At 49.2% G+C, this 20,356-nt stretch overlaps 1 protein-coding gene across 4 annotated transcripts in view; it reads right to left on the bottom strand.

The window, feature by feature from the left end:
• The window catches only part of LGR6 (leucine rich repeat containing G protein-coupled receptor 6), a 203,903-nt gene that overhangs the window by 64,161 nt on the left and 119,386 nt on the right, over nt 1-20,356 (bottom strand). For all 4 annotated transcript variants that reach the window (XM_075121912.1, XM_048826916.2, XM_048826917.2 and 1 more), the window contains one exon: nt 7,708-7,923. In XM_075121912.1, the coding sequence (XP_074978013.1) occupies nt 7,708-7,923 (216 nt within the window). The remainder of the gene's footprint in view (nt 1-7,707; nt 7,924-20,356) is intronic.

Raw genomic sequence — 20,356 nt, forward strand, 5'->3', positions numbered from 1 at the left:
AATTCTATGATTCTAGATGTGCTGGGTCTGCAGCTGTGGACCTCGTTTCCCCTGGGATCCTGCCCCAAATTACTCACCTTCCAGGCCTGGCATGTGACGTATTAAGTAGCATTCCCTAGGAGGGGCTGGCAGAGAGCCGTACAGAATGCAGAGCTTTCATTTGGACAGACAGGTTGGGGAAATGAAGGTCCTAGATAGAGTTTAATCCTGGCAGTGCTCCATCTCCAAGGAGACGACGTCCCTTTGGGATGTGCCATCATGATAACTGAATGTGAGTAAAGGTGGAACAATCTGGTCATTCATTAGGACCAGAAATCAAGCCCGACTGGATTTTTCTAGGTTTAGAAATGTTTGAGCTGCAGGATCCCATCAGTTTCATTCAGGCCATATCAGTGAAGAGGAATGAAACGAAGACTGAGCCGGTTTTGCTTAAACTTGGCTTGAAGACGTTTGGAGATCAAGCAAAGAGAAATCCAGCAGATCTACCTGAAACAGGGATCCAACTCATTGAGGAGTCAGCGTTGGTTTCCCCACTGGTGTGGCATCCAGAAGGAACGCTGAGAGTTTACATTGGCATGCAGGTAGCATGCATAACTGTTGCTGTCTGCACTTTGAAATGGGCTTCCTCCCCTGCGAGCACTTGCACCCTGCTGAAAAGAGGCATGTTTTGTTGTTGAACATGTTTCTCTCCATCAGAAAAGCAAGCAGGCGAGATACAGCCTTGCATCTGCGGTGACTGCACTGCAGTCTGGGAAACTGGAAAGGCACATCAGGAAAAAATTACAGGAGCCACCTGCCTCCAATAAAGAACAAATAGCAATTCCCGATTGGGGGGGGGGGGGGGGGTCTCTCGTCCTATTAAAAGCTCTCTAAACAGGCTGTAGCCCTGCACCCTATTAAAACAGGATTTATTCCAAATTCTCCTTTCGGAAGTCTTCTGGCAAATCGTTTTCCTTTTCATTCTTATTTTCAAATAAGTTTTCCTGTGGGTGAAAGGAGCCCCAGAGAACAAAGTCCTGTGTCTAGCAACAAGCATGGCACAGACAGTAGCAGTGCAAGCTTCCCCTGCCGCTTGGAAGTCTCTGGGGAAGAGAGCAGCTTGGTCTTTCTGCCTATTAAGTGCAACAACTACAAAGAAGGGGAAAGAATTAGTGCCAATGATACCAGTCTGTTAAGAACCCTAGGATGTATCAACAGGGGAGTAGTGAGTAAGGAGGTGATTTTACGTCTGGTGGGACCAATACAAGAATACTGCGTCCAATTCTCGTGTCCACATTTTAAAAACAACGTTGAAATTTTGGAAACAGTGCAGAGAAGAGCCATAAAAATGACTTGTGGGCCGAAAAAAATGCTTTAGAGTGGGAAACTTAAGAAATGCAATCCAATTAGCTTATTAAAAAGATCAAGAGGTGACTTGATCACAGTGTGTAAATGCCTTCATGGGGAGAAAATATGGGGTACGACAGGCTCTTAGATCAAGGGGAGAAAGGCAGAACAAGAATCAATGGTGATGGTGTCCCTAGCCTCTTTTTGCCAGATGCTGGGAATGGGAGACAGGGGGTGGATCACTTGATGGTGACCTGTTCTGTTCATTCCCTCTGGGGCACCTGGCACTGGCCAAGACAGGATACTGGGCTAGATGGACCTTTGGTCTGACCCAGTAGGGCCGTTCTTATGTTCTCATCAATGATTGGAAGTTAAGGCCAGACAAATTCAAATTAAAAACAAGTTTTTAACAGTGAGGGTGATTAACCATTGGCACAAACTACCAAGGAAAGTGGTGGATTCTCCATCGCTTTCATTTCTAAATGTTTCCATTTTCTCTCTTGAAGGACCAATATGACCAGCTTCATTTTCCATCAGTCACTTGTATTCCATTGCCTTGGATCAAATTCAACGTCTGAAATGAGTCGGGATCTTGTCAGTGCACTGTGAACATCTCAGATGACATAGGGGAATGTCATGGGCAAAAACCATTCAAAGTCCCAATCTGCCACAGATCAGTAGGGGCATCTGGTCACAGGAACTGTGCAAATTCACCTGGACAACCCCGAGCAGCTGGTAGCAGTGGTTAGACTCATTTGGAGATGAATAAAATCAGCTGGAATTGACAGCAGCAGCAGGGGATTTCATAGAGCGCTATTAATCTCTTCTACGGGTACTAGAGATGCAAATTCACTTTTCTACAGGCAACGTGCTCAGCCCTCAGAGAGAGAATCAGCTTTTGTGGACTAAAAGGCCAAGACATGGAGCCCAGACGCTCTAGGCAATATTTTTTCTTAATAATAAAGGTTCCAAGGTGTCTTACGAAACTGTGGATCATTACCCCACTTTACAGATGCGAAAACTGAGGCACATGGAGATTCATACCAATGCTACGGCCATTTTATCAGAAGACCCGAAGTTTGGGGATCCCAGCTTGAGACACTGGGGGTCTGATATTCAGGGATGCTGAGTCCCTAAAGCTCCCACTGAAGTCAACTTGAGCTAGGGGTGCTCAGCTTCCCCTGCCCCCCTGGAAATCAGGCCCCTGGTGTCTCAAGTTGGATTCCCAAACATAGAAGCCTTCTCTCTTGGGCATGAAGCAAGCCTCCTTCACAGAGCGGAACCCCACTGGTAGTAATAGCAGAAGAGTGTATTTCCCCATGTGACCGGCACAGAGAGCAGCTGATCCCTGACTTGACCCATCCCCCCTGGCACGACTTCCCAAAGCCTGTGGGGACCTGAATACACAGCATGTTCCTGGAGGGACGTCTGGATATTTAGGGGCAGGCGATACTGCCATTCCAGTTCCTCTCCCCCACTTTTGAGTGGCATCTGCCCCATTTTCATCCCTCCTATGCTGAAGAGCAGAGGGATTGAGTGAGAGCTCGCTCAATGCAAAGCACAGCGAGCCGGAAGGCCAATCCTTTGATACCAAGGGGACGGGCACCTGGGTCAGGCTGTTTGTCATGGAGTTGAGCACTCTTGGCCATGTGACAAGACAGGGCTCCGGGGGTCCTGGCATCACTCGTGCTGGTGTAGGCCTGCAGTAACGTCAGAGGAATTCCCCCGCTTGTGACTGAGAGCAGGACGGCCCATGGTCGTTACCAAGCCAGCAGCACTGCAATGGAAGCACGCCCTTCAACCGGCTCCAGGGCCAGAGGGCAGCTCAGACTCCAGGGCCCAGTCACCTTTTAGCCGCTCTGCTCAGGGTCATGCTGACACGAGGAAATGAAGCTGCAACCCCCCCCCCCATGGCATGGTGACAGAGCCCAGATCTCCCCACACAAACGCCGGAGGCTGACTGAACCTCACCCTCTACCCCAGGCAGCTGCATTTATTAGGCCTTTGAAAGAACAAAACACAGCGAGGACCGCTCTGCCTGGAGCGACAGGCTAGGTGCCACCATCTCAGCCTGGTCAATCCACCTCTCCATCCATTCCCGGGTAATTGTAGCCAGGGCTTGTCTTTGTGTCCTCCCATCTCTCTCCCTAGGGAAAGGCAGCAGGTTAGATACTCCCTGCTTGGTTCGTGGGGAGAGTAAGAGAGGATGCCCACCAGGAAAAGCCATTCTCCTAAGCACGGCAGTACGTTCATGATGCCCCAAGGAGCGGGGGAGGCAGTGTGGCATGGGAGTCCCTGGTAGTGGTGCATCCTGGAAGACGCAGTCCAGCCTGGGAGTTCAGCCCATAGAGGAGAATGGGGACATGGCATAACTAAAGCTAGACATGAGAAGTAATTCTTCCACTCAGCACTGGCGAGGCCTCAGCTGGAGTTCTGTGTCCAGTTCTGGGCACCATGCTTCAGGAAAGATGTGAGTACATTGGAAAAAGTCCAGAGGAGATCAACAAAGATGATTAAAGATCATAGAAAAGATGACAAGGCAAGACTGAAAAATCTGGGTTTGTTTAGTCTGGAGAAGAGAAGACAGAGAGGACATGATAACAGTCTTTAAGTACATAAAAGGATGTTTTAAAGAGGAAAGTGATATATTGTTCTCCTTAACTATGGAAGACAAGCCAAGATGTAATGGGCTTAAATTGCAGCAGGGGAGATTTAGGTTAGACTTTAGGAACAGCTTCCTGCGAGGGTACATTAGTTAAGCACTGGAACAAGTTGCCTAGGGAGATTATGGAAACTCCATCACTGGAAGTTTCTAGGAACAGGTTAGACAAACACCTGTCTGGGATGGTCTAGATAATACTTAGTCCTGCCTCAGAGCAGGAGCCTGGACTAGATGACCTACCGAGGTCTCTTCCAGTCGAACATTTCTATGATAAACTACAATTCCCATGATGCACGGTGGTAACATACCCAAATTGAAATATTTCTGGTTTTAGCCCTTCTGATTTTTAATTAAAAAAAAAATTATTTTGTCAAAATCCCAATTTTCAGTCAAAAACCAGTTTTGATGGAAATTTTTCGACCAGCCCTACTCACAGATGCTAAGTGACATTCTGTCCCTGTCATGCTGGGTCAGACTCCGGAGGGAAAGTCTTAGTGTCCCATTCCCAACCCCTTCAGGCCTCCTACCCCCCATATCAAACAAACCAGCCCTCAACATCACTGCGCTAACACTCACAGCAAAGGAAGCTGCAGTTATCAAAGACAGCGAAGGGGAGCATGGTGGAGTGATTACATAGGGGCCTGCTTTCAAAATACTCTGCAACCCTTGTTACAAACCTGCACCAGAAATGGGAACAGGACAGGGAATTCCTCAGCGAAGGGGTGTAATTTATAAGCAGAGGCTGAAGCCCCTAATTTATTCCAGATTGAAGCAGGTATATTTTGCTGTGGGTTCATCCCATCATCACCGGGTGGTTCAGCTGTGTCTTTCCAAAAGGTCCAAGGTGTGCAGAGCAGGAAAACACGTTGCTGCATCTGGGAAGGTCATGTTCTCCTGATGAGGGGCGTCTGTGAGCATTAATCAGCCTATAAATGACAGCTTTTTCCCGGTACTCCTCCACATCTGCTCTTAGCTCCCCTCTCCTACAGGTGCTTATGTTAAATAACTCCCAGACTAGAAGGGTACTTAAGTTTATGGCAGCGGCTAGCCTCTCTTCTCCCTGCATTTGCAAGTTTGCACACTTGGACAGACACATGCACTCTGCATGGCGGTGGGGAAGTTTTACTGGCTGGTGGGCTGAGATTCTTTGCTGAGGTTTTGGAAAGTTTATTAGCCTCGTCGGAGGCTGAGCATGGAGCAAGGCAGCTCACAGGTCAGGGCACAAGGGGAACATCAGATCTTCTGTGGGCTAAGTGCCGACATGGGGAAACTGTGAGCATGGCGGCAATTTGTGTGGCTGGCTCTGTGGAACGCTTGTGAGTCCCACAGAAATCCTGAATGATCTCCCACAATGTTGGGTTAGGCTCCTACACATGTCCCATACCCAGCCGTCTGCGGGAGGGTGCTCCTTTCCGTCTTGTGGTCAAGGCCTCTTCTGCTTTCCCACCATAGCGAAGAATTTTTTTCCCACCCAAGGTTTGGGATTCCCAGTATGAGAGCACCATGCTTCTGAGGTTGAGATAACAGTTCAAAAGGCAATTGAAGCCAAAGGGCATCTTCTGAGGTTGAGATAACAGTTCAAAAGGCAATTGAAGCCAAAGGGCATCACCAGTGGTTGAACTGATGACTGCAAGTGCCTTGAGATGACGACATTTGGTCCTATCCTCATAGGCTATCAGGGTTGGAAGGGACCTCAGGAGGTCATCTAGTCCAACTCCCTGCTCAAAGCAGGACCGATCCCCCAATTTTTGCCCCAGATCCCTAAATGACCCCCTCAAGGACTGAACTCTATCCTGTGTGAAAACAAACTGATTATCCGACATTTCTCAAGCTATTTCTCCCCAATGTGCCTTTACCTTCCATCTAAGCAGTTGAATATTTAATAAAAGTTTGTAAAGTGCATATTTCTATAAGGCTTCAGCAAACGCTTTTTCTTCTGAGAGCTAAGCAATTGCTAAGCTTTCCCTGAGCACCAAATGCTGATGAAACTTTATTGCTGGCTACAAAACACATGAATACAGTAGCACTCCATTTTATGTCCCATAAGCAAGCCTGTAAGCCTGTAACTATTGGATGTACATACAGGGGTTCTGGGCTACTTGGCAATTACACTTTAACTTACTAATCAACACCAACCAATAAATTGCCAACTAATTTGCAGATGTAGGTTTCCATTTAGAAGACAAATAACATGTAAGCCCCCAGTTAATGTAAGGGACACTTCCCAGTATGAAATTACAACGGCATCCATTTGCCATATAATTAGAGATTGTAGAGTGTTTACTGTTTCTCAGTGCCTGTGAAATAAATGTATTCCATCTGGAATGGAGCAGTCATTGGAAGCAGTGTCATTTTCCTAGACTGTTCAATATACTGTAAATTATGTCTTTACATTCCAATGGCACCGTAAAAAGAATCTAGAAAGTACCAAGTAGTGTGATAGCGTCGGGCCAGATGGCTATAGGAGAGTAATAGAAGGCAGATATATTAGCCCCAGGCTAAGTAGGTCCCTTTTCCCTGGGTAAGGTAACAGGGAAGGTTCCAGAACAATCAGGAACCTTCTGGAGACAATTAAGACAGGCTGATTAGAACACCTGCAGCCAATCAAGAAGCTGCTAGAATCAATTAAGGCAGGCTAATCAGGGCACCTGTGTTTTAAAAAGAAGCTCACTTCAGTTTGTGGTGTGCGTGTGAGGAGCTGGGAGCAAGAGGCACTAGGAGCTGAGAGTGAGAACGCGGACTGTTGGAGGACTGAGGTGTACAAGCATTATCAGACACCAGGAGGAAGGTCCTGTGGTGAGGATAAAGAAGGTGCTGGGAGGAGGCCATGGGGAAGTAGCCCAGGGAGTTGTAGCTGTCACACAGCTGTTCCAGGAGGCACTCTAGACAGCTGCATTCCACAGGGCCCTGGGCTGGAACCCGGAGTAGAGGACGGGCCCGGGTTCCCCCCAAACCTCCCAACTCCTGGTCAGACACAGGAGGAGTCGACCTGGACTGTGGGTTCAGAAAAACGGCCAAGCTGAGGGCTGCCGTGAAGCTCCAAGGCGAGCAAATCCGCCAATAAGTGCAAGACCCACCAAGGTAGAGCAGGAACTTTGTCACAGTAGGTTTAGAATTATTACAAAGAATAGTAGCCCATAGCCACTGGTCACTTTATCTCTCTCACACACACAGTGCTGAGGTCAGAACTGTTGTACTTCACCTCCCAAACCCAGAGTGGTTAGGAAAGTTTTTGGTCAAAGTTTCTTTCCAACAAAAAAGGACTTTTGGACAAAAAAACAAAAAGTTCTGCAGAAACTTTGGTAGACATTTCCCACTTTTTTTTAAATGAAAAGCCAGAAACTTTTTGGTGCACATTTTCATTAAAATATGTGGGGTTTCGGTTTGCAAAACCGGAACATTTTTACACAAACCAGTTTTCAAAACATGAAAACATCCATGGTTTTCCATGGAAAAACTGAAAAAAAATTGTGGAAAATTTAGAAAGAAAAGCAATTAAAAAAATTCATAGGACAAATAATTAGCATTTTTAAAATCAGCTCGATTCAAAACACTGGTTGCTATCATTTGAGCAAAAGGAGATCTCCTTTATGTGGCAGCAACCGTAGGTCTTACATCCATATCGTCTTGGCCTGACCACTACAGCGTGGCATTGCTCATTCTCACACACACAAAAATATAAACAGCCTATAAATGTACAGTGCATGTCGAGAGCTTACAGTACAACGAGGCTGCTGAGGTTCTGGAAGGCGTAGTCAGGAATATGCCAGATCAGGTTGAGAGCCAGCGTCATGGCCTGCAGGGCTGGAAGGTTGTTGAGAGCTTGGACAGGGATCTCTGTCAGGGCATTATCATCCAGCCACAAGTGACGCAAGGAGGGCAGCCCCTCAAAGCTCTTCTTGGGCACCACGGAAATCAGGTTTGCATCCAGGCGTCTGGGGGAAAGAAACAGAGTAACAGGTTCACCCAGCATTTCATGATGTGCCTGTATTGTTAGTTAAGTGGGTTTCTTGCCGCTGACTCGAGAAATTGACAGCCCTGGAGACGGAGCTGGTCTGTAAAAAGCAATTAAAGCAAGGGGAAGCCATAGTGCAATGTTCCAAACCGTGCCCAGGACAGGTGCTGCAACCGTGACCTGGCAGCACCTCTTATGGGACCTTGAGGGTAGTTCATTTCTGTAGCCCAAGGTTGCCAACTGCCAGTTCTGATGGTGTTTCTAACAATGTAACTGGACTAAGACCCATCATCTTATTTCATATAGACGTGCTGAACAGCCGCCAGCCAGGAATGACTGAGTTCCTGGGGTCCCAGATTAGATATGAATGCCTGACCTAGAAACCAAAGACAAAGAGGAAGGGAGCATCGACAGTGAGCATCCATCAGACTGTATCTCAGAACATGCTCTCTGGGTTGCAGGAGTTCAGGTCTTAGTCCAACTACTCTTTACAGTCATGAAAGCCCAATGACTGGAGCTGGTCAGAAACTGGAAATTCTGTTCCATGAGAAATTCCGCCTTTGAAATTTGGTTTTGTTCCAAATTTCCCCTGGAACAAAAATTCTGAAAGATTTCCATTCAGAACAATTCAAAGATTTTGTTTCAGTAATGTCAAACTGTTTCATTTCAATAAGGTGCAAACATTTCATTTTGATAAAGTCAAAGCATCGTAATTAAAATGTGGAACATATGGATTATACAGAATATTATCTGTAACTATAATGTAATATTAAAATTAAGATTTTAATTGGATATTAAAGTCAAAACAAAATGACTCAAAATGATAAAGTCAAACCAAACCTGGTTGAAAAGTGAGAAAATCAAAATGATTTGTTTCAACTTTTTCCTGTCAAAAATTTTGTTGAAATTGACATGTTCCTGTGACATGTTTAGGCTCTGACAAAATTGCATTTTCTGACAGAAAACTGTTCCATCAAAATTCTTCAAACAAACTCTACCAACAGCAAAATCTACCAAAAATCAGTGATATCCTCCAAGTTCACTGGAGCCGCAATGAGATTCACTCTTTTACCCATAAGAAATAAACAGGATAGTTTGATGTGTCTTGCTGCCTAGGACCCTATATGATAAATGACTATGGACAAATTTCTGCCCTGGCTTATACCCTGTTAACACAGTTACATGGAATATAATTCAGGGGAAAGTTTAGCACATTGTTTTTTCTTCAAGAGATCAGGACACCAAAACTTACTGAAGCCCAAGGCTGTGTTTTAAGAAAACCTGGTCAAAATTTTTCATCAAAACATTTTTGGACAATTAATAGCTTTTTAACCAAAACAAAATCTTTGGTGGAAACTTTGGTTTTGTTGAAAATTTCTGGTTTTTGGGGTGTGGGGGAGGCGGGGCTAAACAATGGAAACGAAGAACTGTAATTGTTTTGATAAAATGTTTTCATTTTCATTCAGATACATATTATTGCTTGGTTTTTTGGAAACCAGATCTCTCTTACCCCATACCATACCACTTTATTGAAAACCGTTTTCAAAAGCTAATCGTTTTCACATTACATTTTCATAGAAAAAGACATTTCACAGGAAGTTTAAAAAGACTATACATTTTTCAAAATGTCGAGGGAAAAAGAATTTACATTTTTTTGCCCCCGTCTAGCTTTGAGCCATAAGAAAGGAAGAAGCTGACACAGAGGGTGGTTGGGGATTGGTCCTGCTTTGAGCAGGGGGTTGGACTAGATGATCTCCTGAGGTCCCTTCCAACCCTGATATTCTATGATTCTATGACTATCCCCCAGAGCATAAGGGGAAGCGGCTGAGAGAAGGATGGTGTTGTGGTTAAAGACATGAGCTGAGTCGCAGAAGATCTGGCTCCAAATACCACCTCAGTGAGTCACAGACTTCCTGTGTGACCTGGGGCAGTGCCTCTGTAGAAGGAGGTTTCAGAGGAACAGCCGTGTTAGTCTGTATTCGCAAAAAGAAAAGGAGTACTTGTGGCACCTTAGAGACTAACCAATTTATTTGAGCATGAGCTTTCGTGAGCCACAGCTCACTTCTGAGCTGTGGCTCACGAAAGCTCATGCTCAAATAAATTGGTTAGTCTCTAAGGTGCCACAAGTACTCCTTTTCTTTTTGTAGAAGGAGGATAATCCTGATTTGACTACGTAGTTTGTCAACTCCTCAGGCCAGGGACAGCCTCTTACAGTGTGTAGACGGCTGCTGCCATGATAGGACTCTGATTTCTATTGGAGTCTCTACTTCTAATTTAACCTGAATGGTCCTTGTGTACGTGAGCCTTGGCTGGTGGAGTTAAGCTCAGTTTTAAGCACGATAACATGGTGCGTGGGGATTTCACCATCCTTTGCCTTTCGGTGGTACTGAGGGGAAACACTGATTGGCTGCTAGCTAGGGATGGTGGTGAGACAGCTGCAGACGCTATCCTGCTGTAGAAGACAGGGACTAAATTGATACAGACAGAGCTAGCAAACGGGCCTACATTTCTGTCTCAATTAAGGAGAAGTAAGGCAGATCACTCACGCAGCAGAACCAGAGCCATCTATCCCCCGAGCTGTTCATAATAGCAGAACGCTTACATCTCAGAGCTTGGGGTCGGGTTAGCTGTCCTTTACTCCTCTGCACAGGGGCTGTGAGAGGATGTGTCTACACTGCCACTGGAAGTGTGACCGCAGCATGCCCGAGCTAGCTGGAATCCAGCCAGCTCGGGTAACAGCAGCAGAGCCGTGACAGCACTGGTTTGCCATGTGAGCGCTCAGGCCGCCCGCCCACGCTAGAGCCCAAGCTGCTGCAGAGTCACTAGCTAGATTACAACTAGCTCAGGTATGTCTGCAATCAGACCTCTGTCCATAGTGTAGACAGGCCACCTGCATGGCCCTGTTATACCCATATTAATACAGACCAGGTCTGACTTTAAACCTCTCTGTCGTATCCACCCATGTAGCCCCCAACACCGTAGGATCTGAGAAGCTCACAATCTTCGCTGTATTTGTCCTCCCAACATGGCTGGGAGGTAGGGCAGTGCTATTATCCCCATCGTATGGGGGAAACTGAGGCACAGTACCATTTTTTTTAGGCACCATTGTGCTCCACAAAACTCCCATTGGCTGCTACCTAACCCTGTAGACACACACCTCAGATTGCTTGGCGCTTTTGTTTTTGGAGTAAAAGTAGCCTCGGTGCCTATGTTTCTGCCTCTGCGCACGTGCAGTGCACCTCACTTTAGGTGCTGGGGCGCTATCTCCCACCTAAGCCCCAGGGCAGTTCACAAACCGGGGAAGACAAGAGCTCGGCTGCCTAGGTCATGTGTGGGGCTCGATCCAGGAGGTGTCTTCAGAGGCCGCCCTAACTCCACACCAAATGGGAGGGGGAGGAGGACCCCCTTCCTGAAAACACTGGACTGAAGATTATGGTATGCACCCAAGACCTGGGTGACTCCCAGGTCAAGTCCCTCTCTGCCAGATGAGGGGGAAGCGTTTGAACAGGGATCAGCCACCTCCCAGGGGAGAGCGCCCTAACCCCTGCACTGAAGGTTATCAGGGTGGCCCTCCTCTTCTCCCCCACCCCCACAGCTGTTTTGCGTGGGGGCCTCCGAGCACCCGTAGCAGATCGACCGCCAAAGTCGTGTGCTGGGCCTGAACGCCTATCTTCCCCCCGTGCGTGAATCATAAGAAGAGCCAGGTGCCCGCCCTGCAGCCTGGACTTGGGCACCAAGCCCAGAGCAGGGGAGGACATAGCACTCTCATTGGCACCCCCCTTGGCTAGCTCCCATTCCATGTGTCCCGGCTTCGTTTACTACATTCTAAGGTGTCAGCATCAACACCTTCCTTCTATAGAGAGCCTTGGTGCCCAACTTGGTTTTGTGGAACATAATATTGTTCCTGTGGTTATCGTCACAACGCCTAAGCCCCTTCTGCAGGTCCAAGCTTGGGAGACTAAGTGACTTGTCCAAGGTCACTCAGAAAGGCTGTGACACAGCGGAGCTTGCCTGTGGGTCTCTCTCTCTCTCCCTCAGCCTCCGGGCGAGTGCCCCAACCGCTGAACTGCTGCAAGTTTCTCACGTAGACAAGCCCACAGAGACCCGGATGGCTTCAGAAACCCGCCCTAACAAACGGATGTTTGCACAGGACATGAAAGCCTCTCAGCGCTCCAGCTGAGCAGGCCAGGGGGGCGCTCCGTTAGCTCGCTGGCAGGGTTGCTGTCTGTCTGCCCCAGTTCATATCTCGCTGCAGGATACAGGCAAATTTAACAACAGCGTGTAAATCTGCCTGCAGCGTCTCACAGACAGAATGCAGGGTCACCGACTGTTTAGGTGCAGGGAGAACATTAAACTGCCTCTGATCTATGGAAAATGAGAGAGCCACTAAAATACCATGGGCAGTGTCTTGCTGGGGCCCTGTCTGCTCGATCCTAACCCAGAACCAGGGGGGCCTGCTGCATTTTCTCTTGCAAGGCTGGCATTGGCCCAGCAGAGAGGCTGAAAGGAAGGTGGCAATGCCCAGGGAGAACTCTGTACTGCTGCCCTTACTATGTTTGAGGATCCGGGAATGGCACAGGCAGGGCATGGGAGCCTCCCTGCTCCCATCTGAGACCGCACTTCCTGGCAAGGAGCTAGGTAAAGTGATGAAGCCGTCTCTTTACACCCGCGTGCATATCTGCTCCAGCTTGAGTGGAGCTGATCTCACCAGAAATGTCTTAATTGCTGCCTCAAAGGCAATTGTCTCTCGTCCTATCTGAGTTTATCTTGACAGGCTCAGTTCAGTTACACACTCTCTCATAATAGGAAAAAAGTTCCCTGTGGTGAGAGAAGGAGGTGATGTCACTGCAGAGAAACCTTTCTGATAACTTAGTAATGTCTAGGACCCGAAGCCTCAGCGCTTTGCTCAGGCAAAGCTCCTGGATGCTTTGCTTGAGTCAGGACCTGGCCTGTTGGCTTCAGTGGAGCTTGGAAATGAGGACGACTTAGCAAATAATGAATGAATTGAGGACCCTGGGCCATAGGTCCAGGGCAGAGCAAGACACCCAGCTCAGAGGTACTCCGCTCCAGCGTGGGCTCCAGCCCGGCCGCATGCGTCTGCAAAGCAGCTCCTGATGGTGGTGGGCATGCAAAGACCCAGTCCTTTCTGGAGAGCTGCAAACACTGAAGCTCCAACGGGCCAGCCCAGTGTGAGTCCAGGTCACGTAGTCATGTTCTCCCTCTTGATTGGCTTCGGATACCTTACACACCTGAGTATGAAGGGCAGGTATTATTCTTCAAGGGCCTCCAGCAGAATGGGTTGGAGGAGGGCCCCCTGGTCAGGGCACTAACCTGGGACTTGGGAGACCCAGGTCTGAGTCCCTGTCCCACCACAGACTTCCTGGGAGCTCCTGATGCCTGCATGGGGCAGTAATCGCAGTGGAGCAAAACTGGGCGTATTTTGGGGAAAGGGGAAAACCTGTCTTTCAGGCTTGTCCCAGAATTCTCCAGGGGCTCAGCTCAATCTCTGCCCCAGCAGCTTTGCCAGCCCACAAATCAGACCTGCAAGAGGCCCCTCGTCCTGCTTCCAGTTTCCAATCAGCTCTTGCAAACCCCCAGGCAAGCCCTGCGAGCCCCAGTCACAAACACATTCTCTATCCATTAGCCGCTGAACAAGACCCAGTGGAAAAGATTGTTGGGCTCTGTTTGAACTGCAATCAACGCTGCTCTTGGCACAGACGGCTCAGGGAAATCCTCCGCGGAAGGATGCTCAGGAAGTGAAATCAACCCTGGGCTTAAACTCCACACTTGGTGCCCTTGGTGGAAACAAAAGGGCCTTGTTATCCCAGCCACAGCCACCTCCAAAACCCCTCCGGTCGGAATTGTGCAACCATGATACAAGTTGGGATTGCAGCACAGTGAAAAGACTGCTGACAGGCTAAGGAACTTTCCTCGCACGGAACCCTGCAATCAAGTCCTTCCCTGGGGGGTCTTTCGCTTCACACCTACTGCTCAGCACAGCAAGCAGCCTGGCACAGGGAGATGCTCCCTTGTCAAAGCCTCAGGAGACAGCCAGACACTGGGAGGAGTGACTCCCAGGAGGGGGATCAAAGAAGTGCCTGGATCCCCGAGTTTCTGCAGGGAACCGCAGCATTTGTCAAACACCTGAGTTAGTCGGACAAGGAGAGAGGAGCACTTCCCTGTGATAGGAAGGAAAGTGAGCTACTGACAAATGCCCACACTGGGCGTGGCAATATTTGACAATCGTTAAATGTCAAACTGAGTTGTGTTGTTGGGGTGGCGGTGGGGGAGCAGAGGCTTGTAGTGCACATGGAATGTGCTGAACTGAAAGCCCTGGACACTGACACCCTCCAGCGCCTTGTCTCCACGAGGAGAAGGGTGTGTTCATAACACGTGTTAAAATCCCACAGCAGACAAGGCAAGTTGTTGTTTTAACACATTAGCAGGTTGAGGTAAACCCTAGGCTCCCCAGCTGACGTGTGAAAATGACAACGTGCCCTGTCTACCCTAGGATTTTAACACACTAGTGCACACGTGTTAGACTGTAAGCTTGTTGGGGCCGAGTCCATCTCTGTTCAGTGGTTGTACAGCGCCTAGCACAATGGGGTCGTGTGCCATGACCGGCTTCCTAGGTGCTACCATAATAAATACTTTTTTTCCTAGTGTAGACATAGCCTTGGCTTAGGAAGGGGATCTGGGGGTGCTCAGCAACTCAGAGAATCAGGCAGAAATGTGCAAGCACAGACTCAAGGGCAGAGTGCCTTCAGCCCGGGGAAACAGGCAGACTCTCGACTCTAGTCCTTTCCCATGGGCTGATACAGGAGCTTAGGCCAGTTCTGCCTCCATAGTCTAACGGAGACCAGGGAGGAACCTACGTCAGAGAGGGCTGAAGCTGGAATGAAGGTCCTGGAAGTACTAAAGTCCAGGGGTCGGCTGGATGGGAGTGCTGGCTTTCACCCTGACAAAGTGACTCAGGTTGATGCTCTTTGGGACAGGGGGTGTCTCTTTGTTCTGTGTCTGTACAGCACCTGGTGCCATGGGGACCTGGCCCATGGCTGGGGCTGCTAGGTGCTACCATAATACACCTGCTATATAATGTACAGCACCTGGCGCCATCTGGTCCAGGGCTGGGGCTCCTAAGTGCTGCAGTAATACAAATAATATATAACCATAGCAACAGGGGCCATCAGCAAAGCCCTCACTAATTACAGGGGAGCACGGTGGCACATCTGCCCCAGGGGGCAATGGTGTGTTGAGCTCCCGCTTTTGGCCGAGGGAGGGGTGTTAGAGAGTGCAGAAGTGCAGGGTGTGAGGTGGCTTTCACCTTCTTCCCGCAGAGCCGGCGCCATTGGGGGCCCTAAGCAGGAATATCTCCCCCCCCCCCCCACTGAAACAGGCAAGTTCTCATAATAAAAAGCAAATAGGGCCCCCCTTGAGTTGCTCGGGGCCCTAAGCAATTGCTTTGTCTGCTTCTGCCTAGCGCCGGCTCGGTCTCCCTGCCACCCGCAGCCCAGCCAGATGGACCAAGGCAAGCGGACGATGGCTGCAGGCGCAGCTTCTTGCCCGGAGGGGCCACTCTCTACCCAGCTGCAGAAACTTCTCCTTCTACCCCCGCCTCCAGGAGGCAGATAAATGGGGGTTGGGGGCCCCAGGACTGGGGAGGCCTGGGAGAGTGGGGTTTGGAGAGGGAGTGCCTGGGAGGAGGAAGGCCCTTGGGAAAGGAGATTGGGACCAGGAGGAGGAGGCTCTTGGAGGAGCCTTAGAAGGGGGAGACCTTACAGAGGCTAATGGGGGGAGGCCTTGGGGATGGGAAACAGAGACAGGGGGACAGGTGACAGAAGGCTGGAGGGCGGCAAGGAGGAACCTTGGGGAGAGGGGGCTGGCTGCTTACCTGCCCTGAGATGGTAGCAGCCTTTGGCCACTACTGAGCACTGCTGAACTCACACCACAGACGCAAGAGGGCCCAGTCCAGGACCAGCCCCCAGAGCCAGCCGCTCCCCCCTCCTTTCAGAAGGGACAGGGATGGGTGACACAGCGACCAAGTCACACCCACCGAGGGATCCAAGCTCAAGAGGAGCCGCTGCACCAGCTGGCCTGGAGCCCTCACTGTCAGTGAGCCAGGGGCCTCTGGATGCCTTTCCCTGAGATCGTAACCAGGCCCTCCTCTAGCCAGCTCCCCGTACAGGATCCTAAAAGGAACAGAAGTGGTTGATCGGCTAATGGAGGTTCTGGGAATCCGGGCATCTGGCCCAGCTGCCCCTCTTATGACCGGCTCAGTCAGTCACCAAAGAACGCCCCGAGGTCCCCGCCAGGATCAAGGCCCTTGTTCTAGTTAGGCTCTGATACCGTGCTCGCCACTGTGGCATCAGTGCACTGGATGCTGCCCAAACTGGAGATAAAGACAGCCCTGCCCCCGACGCGGACAGTGCAGCAAAAGCTGCTCTAGACGTGACACCCGTCCAGGCGTGGAGGAGCCAGCCTTTACCCCTGCACTTTGGGATGGCGGGTGGCCTCGCTCCCTGCTCACAGCCCGCTCACTCCCTTGTCTCCAGGGATGGAGCTTCTGATTTGTGCAGCAGTAACTGCGAAGAGCCCCGGGCCATCAGCCTGGGCCCTTACAAGGCACCGTGCAGTGGGTCATTTCTCATATGGCTATGGCAGAGCAGGGCACAGCCCACTTCTGGACAGGGCATGCAAAGATGGCCTATACCCCCAGCCTGAGCCTACTCTAGGCTAGGCCGGGCAGGGCCAGGTCAGGACAGTCCTTCTGCAAGCAGCTTGCAGGCTGTTCTAAGTTGTGCTTGCTGCCACTAGCCCCATGGGATGCAGGGACTTCCCAGTCATACCCCTTACATCTGGGGCAACCTTCCCTTGGTCACCATAATCTATTTGTGGTGCAATGAAAAGCTGCTGCACTAGACCTGAGGACCTGGGCCAACCTATCTATGTAACACTGACATGCATGAGGAAGAATAGTCCAGCACTTAGGACACTAGGCTAAGGCTTGGGGTCAAGTCCCTGCTCTTCCACTGGCTCCCTGTGTGACCTTGGGCAAGTCACCTAGCCTCTCTGTGCTTCCATTCCTGCTGTGGACAATGGGGATAAGAGCACTATCCTACTTCCCAAGAGTGTAGGAGGATCAATACGAGTGTGAGGTGCTTAGATACTCAGGGGAGGGAGCCAGGTCAGTACCATCGATAGAGGGAAGAGACATAGCTAAGAGCATGACTTGTTGGTTCCCAGAGGCTCTCAAAATGACTGATTGGGTATTGTCCTGTTTCTCTGAACACTTTGCTTATGGGAGTCATTAGGAAAAAATAAAAACAACCTTGTTTTCCTACGGGAGCAATGAGTGAGGCCCTACATTCTGCACCGGGAGGCAACATAATCCCTCTGATACCCATCCTCTACCCCCAGGTTTTATCCAGCTCTCACTTACCCCAGCATTAATCAGGAGGAACTTTCTGAAGTCAGTGGAGTGACACAGGTATCAAGGAAGACCAGAATCAGACCCTATTGTCTATCTAGGTTCCTTTCTTGGTGCCCAACTACCACAGTGAGGGCTGCCTAGATATGACACTTGTCCTTCAACAAGGACAAGTGCAGAGTCCTGCACTTAAGACGGAAGAAACCCGTGCACTGCTACAGACTAGGGACTGAATGGCTAGGCAGCAGTTCTGCAGAAAAGAACCTAGGGGTTACAGTGGACAAGAAGCTGGATACGAGTCAACAGTGTGCCCTTGTTGCCGAGAAGGCTTACAGCATTTTGGGCTGTATAAGTAGGGGCATTGCTAGCAGATTGAGGGACTGATCATTCCCCTCTATTCAGCATTGGTGAGGCCTCATCTGGAGTACTGTGTCCAGTTTTGGACCCCACACTAAAAGAAGGATGTGGAAAAATCGGAGAGAGTCCAGCGGAGGGCAACAAAAAAGATTTAGGTTGGATATTAGGAAAAACTTTTTCACTAGGAGGGTGGTGAAGCACTGGAATGGGTTCCCTAGGGATATGGTGGAATCTCCTTCCTTAGAGGTTTTTAAGGCCTGGCTTGACAAAGCCCTGGCTGGGATGATTTAGTTGGGTTTGGTCCTGCTTTGAGCAGGGGGTGGGACTAGATGACCTGCTGAGGTCCCTTCCAACCCTGAGATTCTATGATTCTGTGATTATAGATCATTAGTTTTATACTTGCCATTCTCAGCCCATTTTAGATGGATCCTCACTGTAGCTCATCAGGTGTGTCGGAGTGCTGACACATCTACCGTATGTAACATCTGGGACCCATCATTAATCTTCTTAGTCACCAGGGGAACTGTAACAAGTCCTGGATACTCATGTGCATATGTGAGAGAGTTAAGGGTCACGAGTCCCCTTAATAAAGGTCAATGGAAAACATATAGGGAGTTATCCCATGGCTCACACTCTAGAGAGAGTGTGTGTGTGATTTTTTATTTAGAGCCTACAGTGTTCTAGGCCCAATGCAAACAGGCAAGAAGATATGGGCCTCTTCTGGAAGAGATTACAATCTGAGCTATGGGTCTGTCAGCTTCGGTGCTTGCAGACAGGTGCTACGCTGCTTGCCTCCTGCCAGGGTCCCGCTGAGAAGCAACATGAAGCTGAGTCTTTAACGTGCCACCAGGCTGCTTATATTGGAAGGAAACAGCAGCCCTGCAATGGAAGATGAGGGGACTGAAGTCATGGCCCGAACGAAAGCAATAGAAAAACACCAATTGACTCCAGTGGGGTCAGATTTCCTGGCTTCCAGCTTAGGTACACCTTTGTAAGATTACAGCAGGTCTTTTGTGTGCGTGTGTGTGGGGGGGTGTTTGTCTCTTTCTGTCGCGTCCCTGGAACAACATCTAACTTGGCAATGCAGAAACAGCCGAATTAAGCCAAAACATGTGGCATCCTGCAGAATCCAGTAGGCTTGGGAGCACTGATGGTGAATCCCAAAGAAGTTGAGTTGGGGATGACAGGTAGCACATACCCCAGCATCATATTTTCCATCCACCCCTGCTCTTTAGTTTTAGGAATAATACAGCGCACTTAATTTTTCTGCAGGCTCCTTCATGCAGTGCACCACCAGCGAGATAATCACAAGCTCATGAGAACAGGGAAATTAGAAGAATTTTGAAAAATTTACCAACTTTTCTTGCACCTCTTTAAAAATTCTGTGTCTTGACTGTGTACTATTCTCTGTAAGCAGCTGAGCTGAGTTAGGCAGCTAAGTCGTGTGTATTGTTTCTCTTCTCAGACTGGAGGAGCATGGGAGAACTTCACAGCATAAATAATTGCACGTGCATGCAAATACAAAATTTGGTTTCCATAAAAATTTACATGAGCTACTTTGAAAAGTTTGCTTCCCATGAACTTTCACATCGTTGACACTCAGTCATTCAGAGTGAGCACCAACCGGAGCTAAGAATGCCTAAGTCTTTGAGTCCTTGGCCATCCCCTCCCTACAAGAGGGTAGGATCTCACTTTCCATGTGGTTGCTCGCTTCCTGATTAAGAAAGCATCTCTTGATGGTGGCAGTCTGTCAGGGCAGTCACGACCAAGGGTCAGAGCAGAGTCAAACCTAAGGCCGGGAATAGTAGAGGAGTTCATAATCAGCTTCCAGACCAGGGTGGATACTAAGAGTCAGAATTCAAGTCAGGCTCCAGGTCAAGAGGCAAAGTCCAAATCAAGCCAAGGTCCAAGCCAGGAGCAGGAATGGTTGTGACAGCTACAGCAAATCCACACTGTTCATAGAATTATAGAATATCAGGTTTGGAAGGGACCTCAGGAGGTCCTCTAGTCCAACCCCCTGCTCAAAGCAGGACCAATCCCCAATTTTTGCCCCAGATCCCTAAATGGCCCCCTCAAGGATTGAACTCACAACTCTGGGTTTAGCAGGCCAATGCTCAAAACACTGAGCTATCCCTCCCCTCCTGTTGTTTAAATATTTCCTGGAATGCCCCTTGGGTTTATAGAGGGTGGGGAGCCAATCAGGAGCCATGAGGCTGCTGCCTGTCAGACTCCTTGAGGCAGGACTTCCCATGGTCTGTGGACACAGAGAGTGACGGGCAATGGAGTGCTAACTAATTGCAACTGCCGCTGGGAGGCAGCGTGGTGCAGTTAGCTACCTAGATGCTCTGCAGACCTGGGTTCTAGACCTATAGGATCTTACACAATCTCACTGGTCATTGCTCAGTCTGTGATTTTCTCTTCTTGGGGAGGATTGTTAAGATAACTTTGGTTTGACATGACATCCTCTGATTCCCAGATCCCTTTAACTTTTACATTTGACCTCTGTGTAGTGCAAAGATAGCTCTAGATTCACTGGCTGATGGTGGGCAAAGGCCAAGGGTCCATGCTGTTTCACTTCTTCCTGTCAGGAGCCTTTCGTACCATCGCTTGAGAAATTTTGGGCCCCAGC

The sequence above is a fragment of the Caretta caretta genome, chromosome 21, assembly GCF_965140235.1.
Source record: "Caretta caretta isolate rCarCar2 chromosome 21, rCarCar1.hap1, whole genome shotgun sequence".
In the NCBI taxonomy this organism is placed as follows: domain Eukaryota; kingdom Metazoa; phylum Chordata; order Testudines; family Cheloniidae; genus Caretta; species Caretta caretta.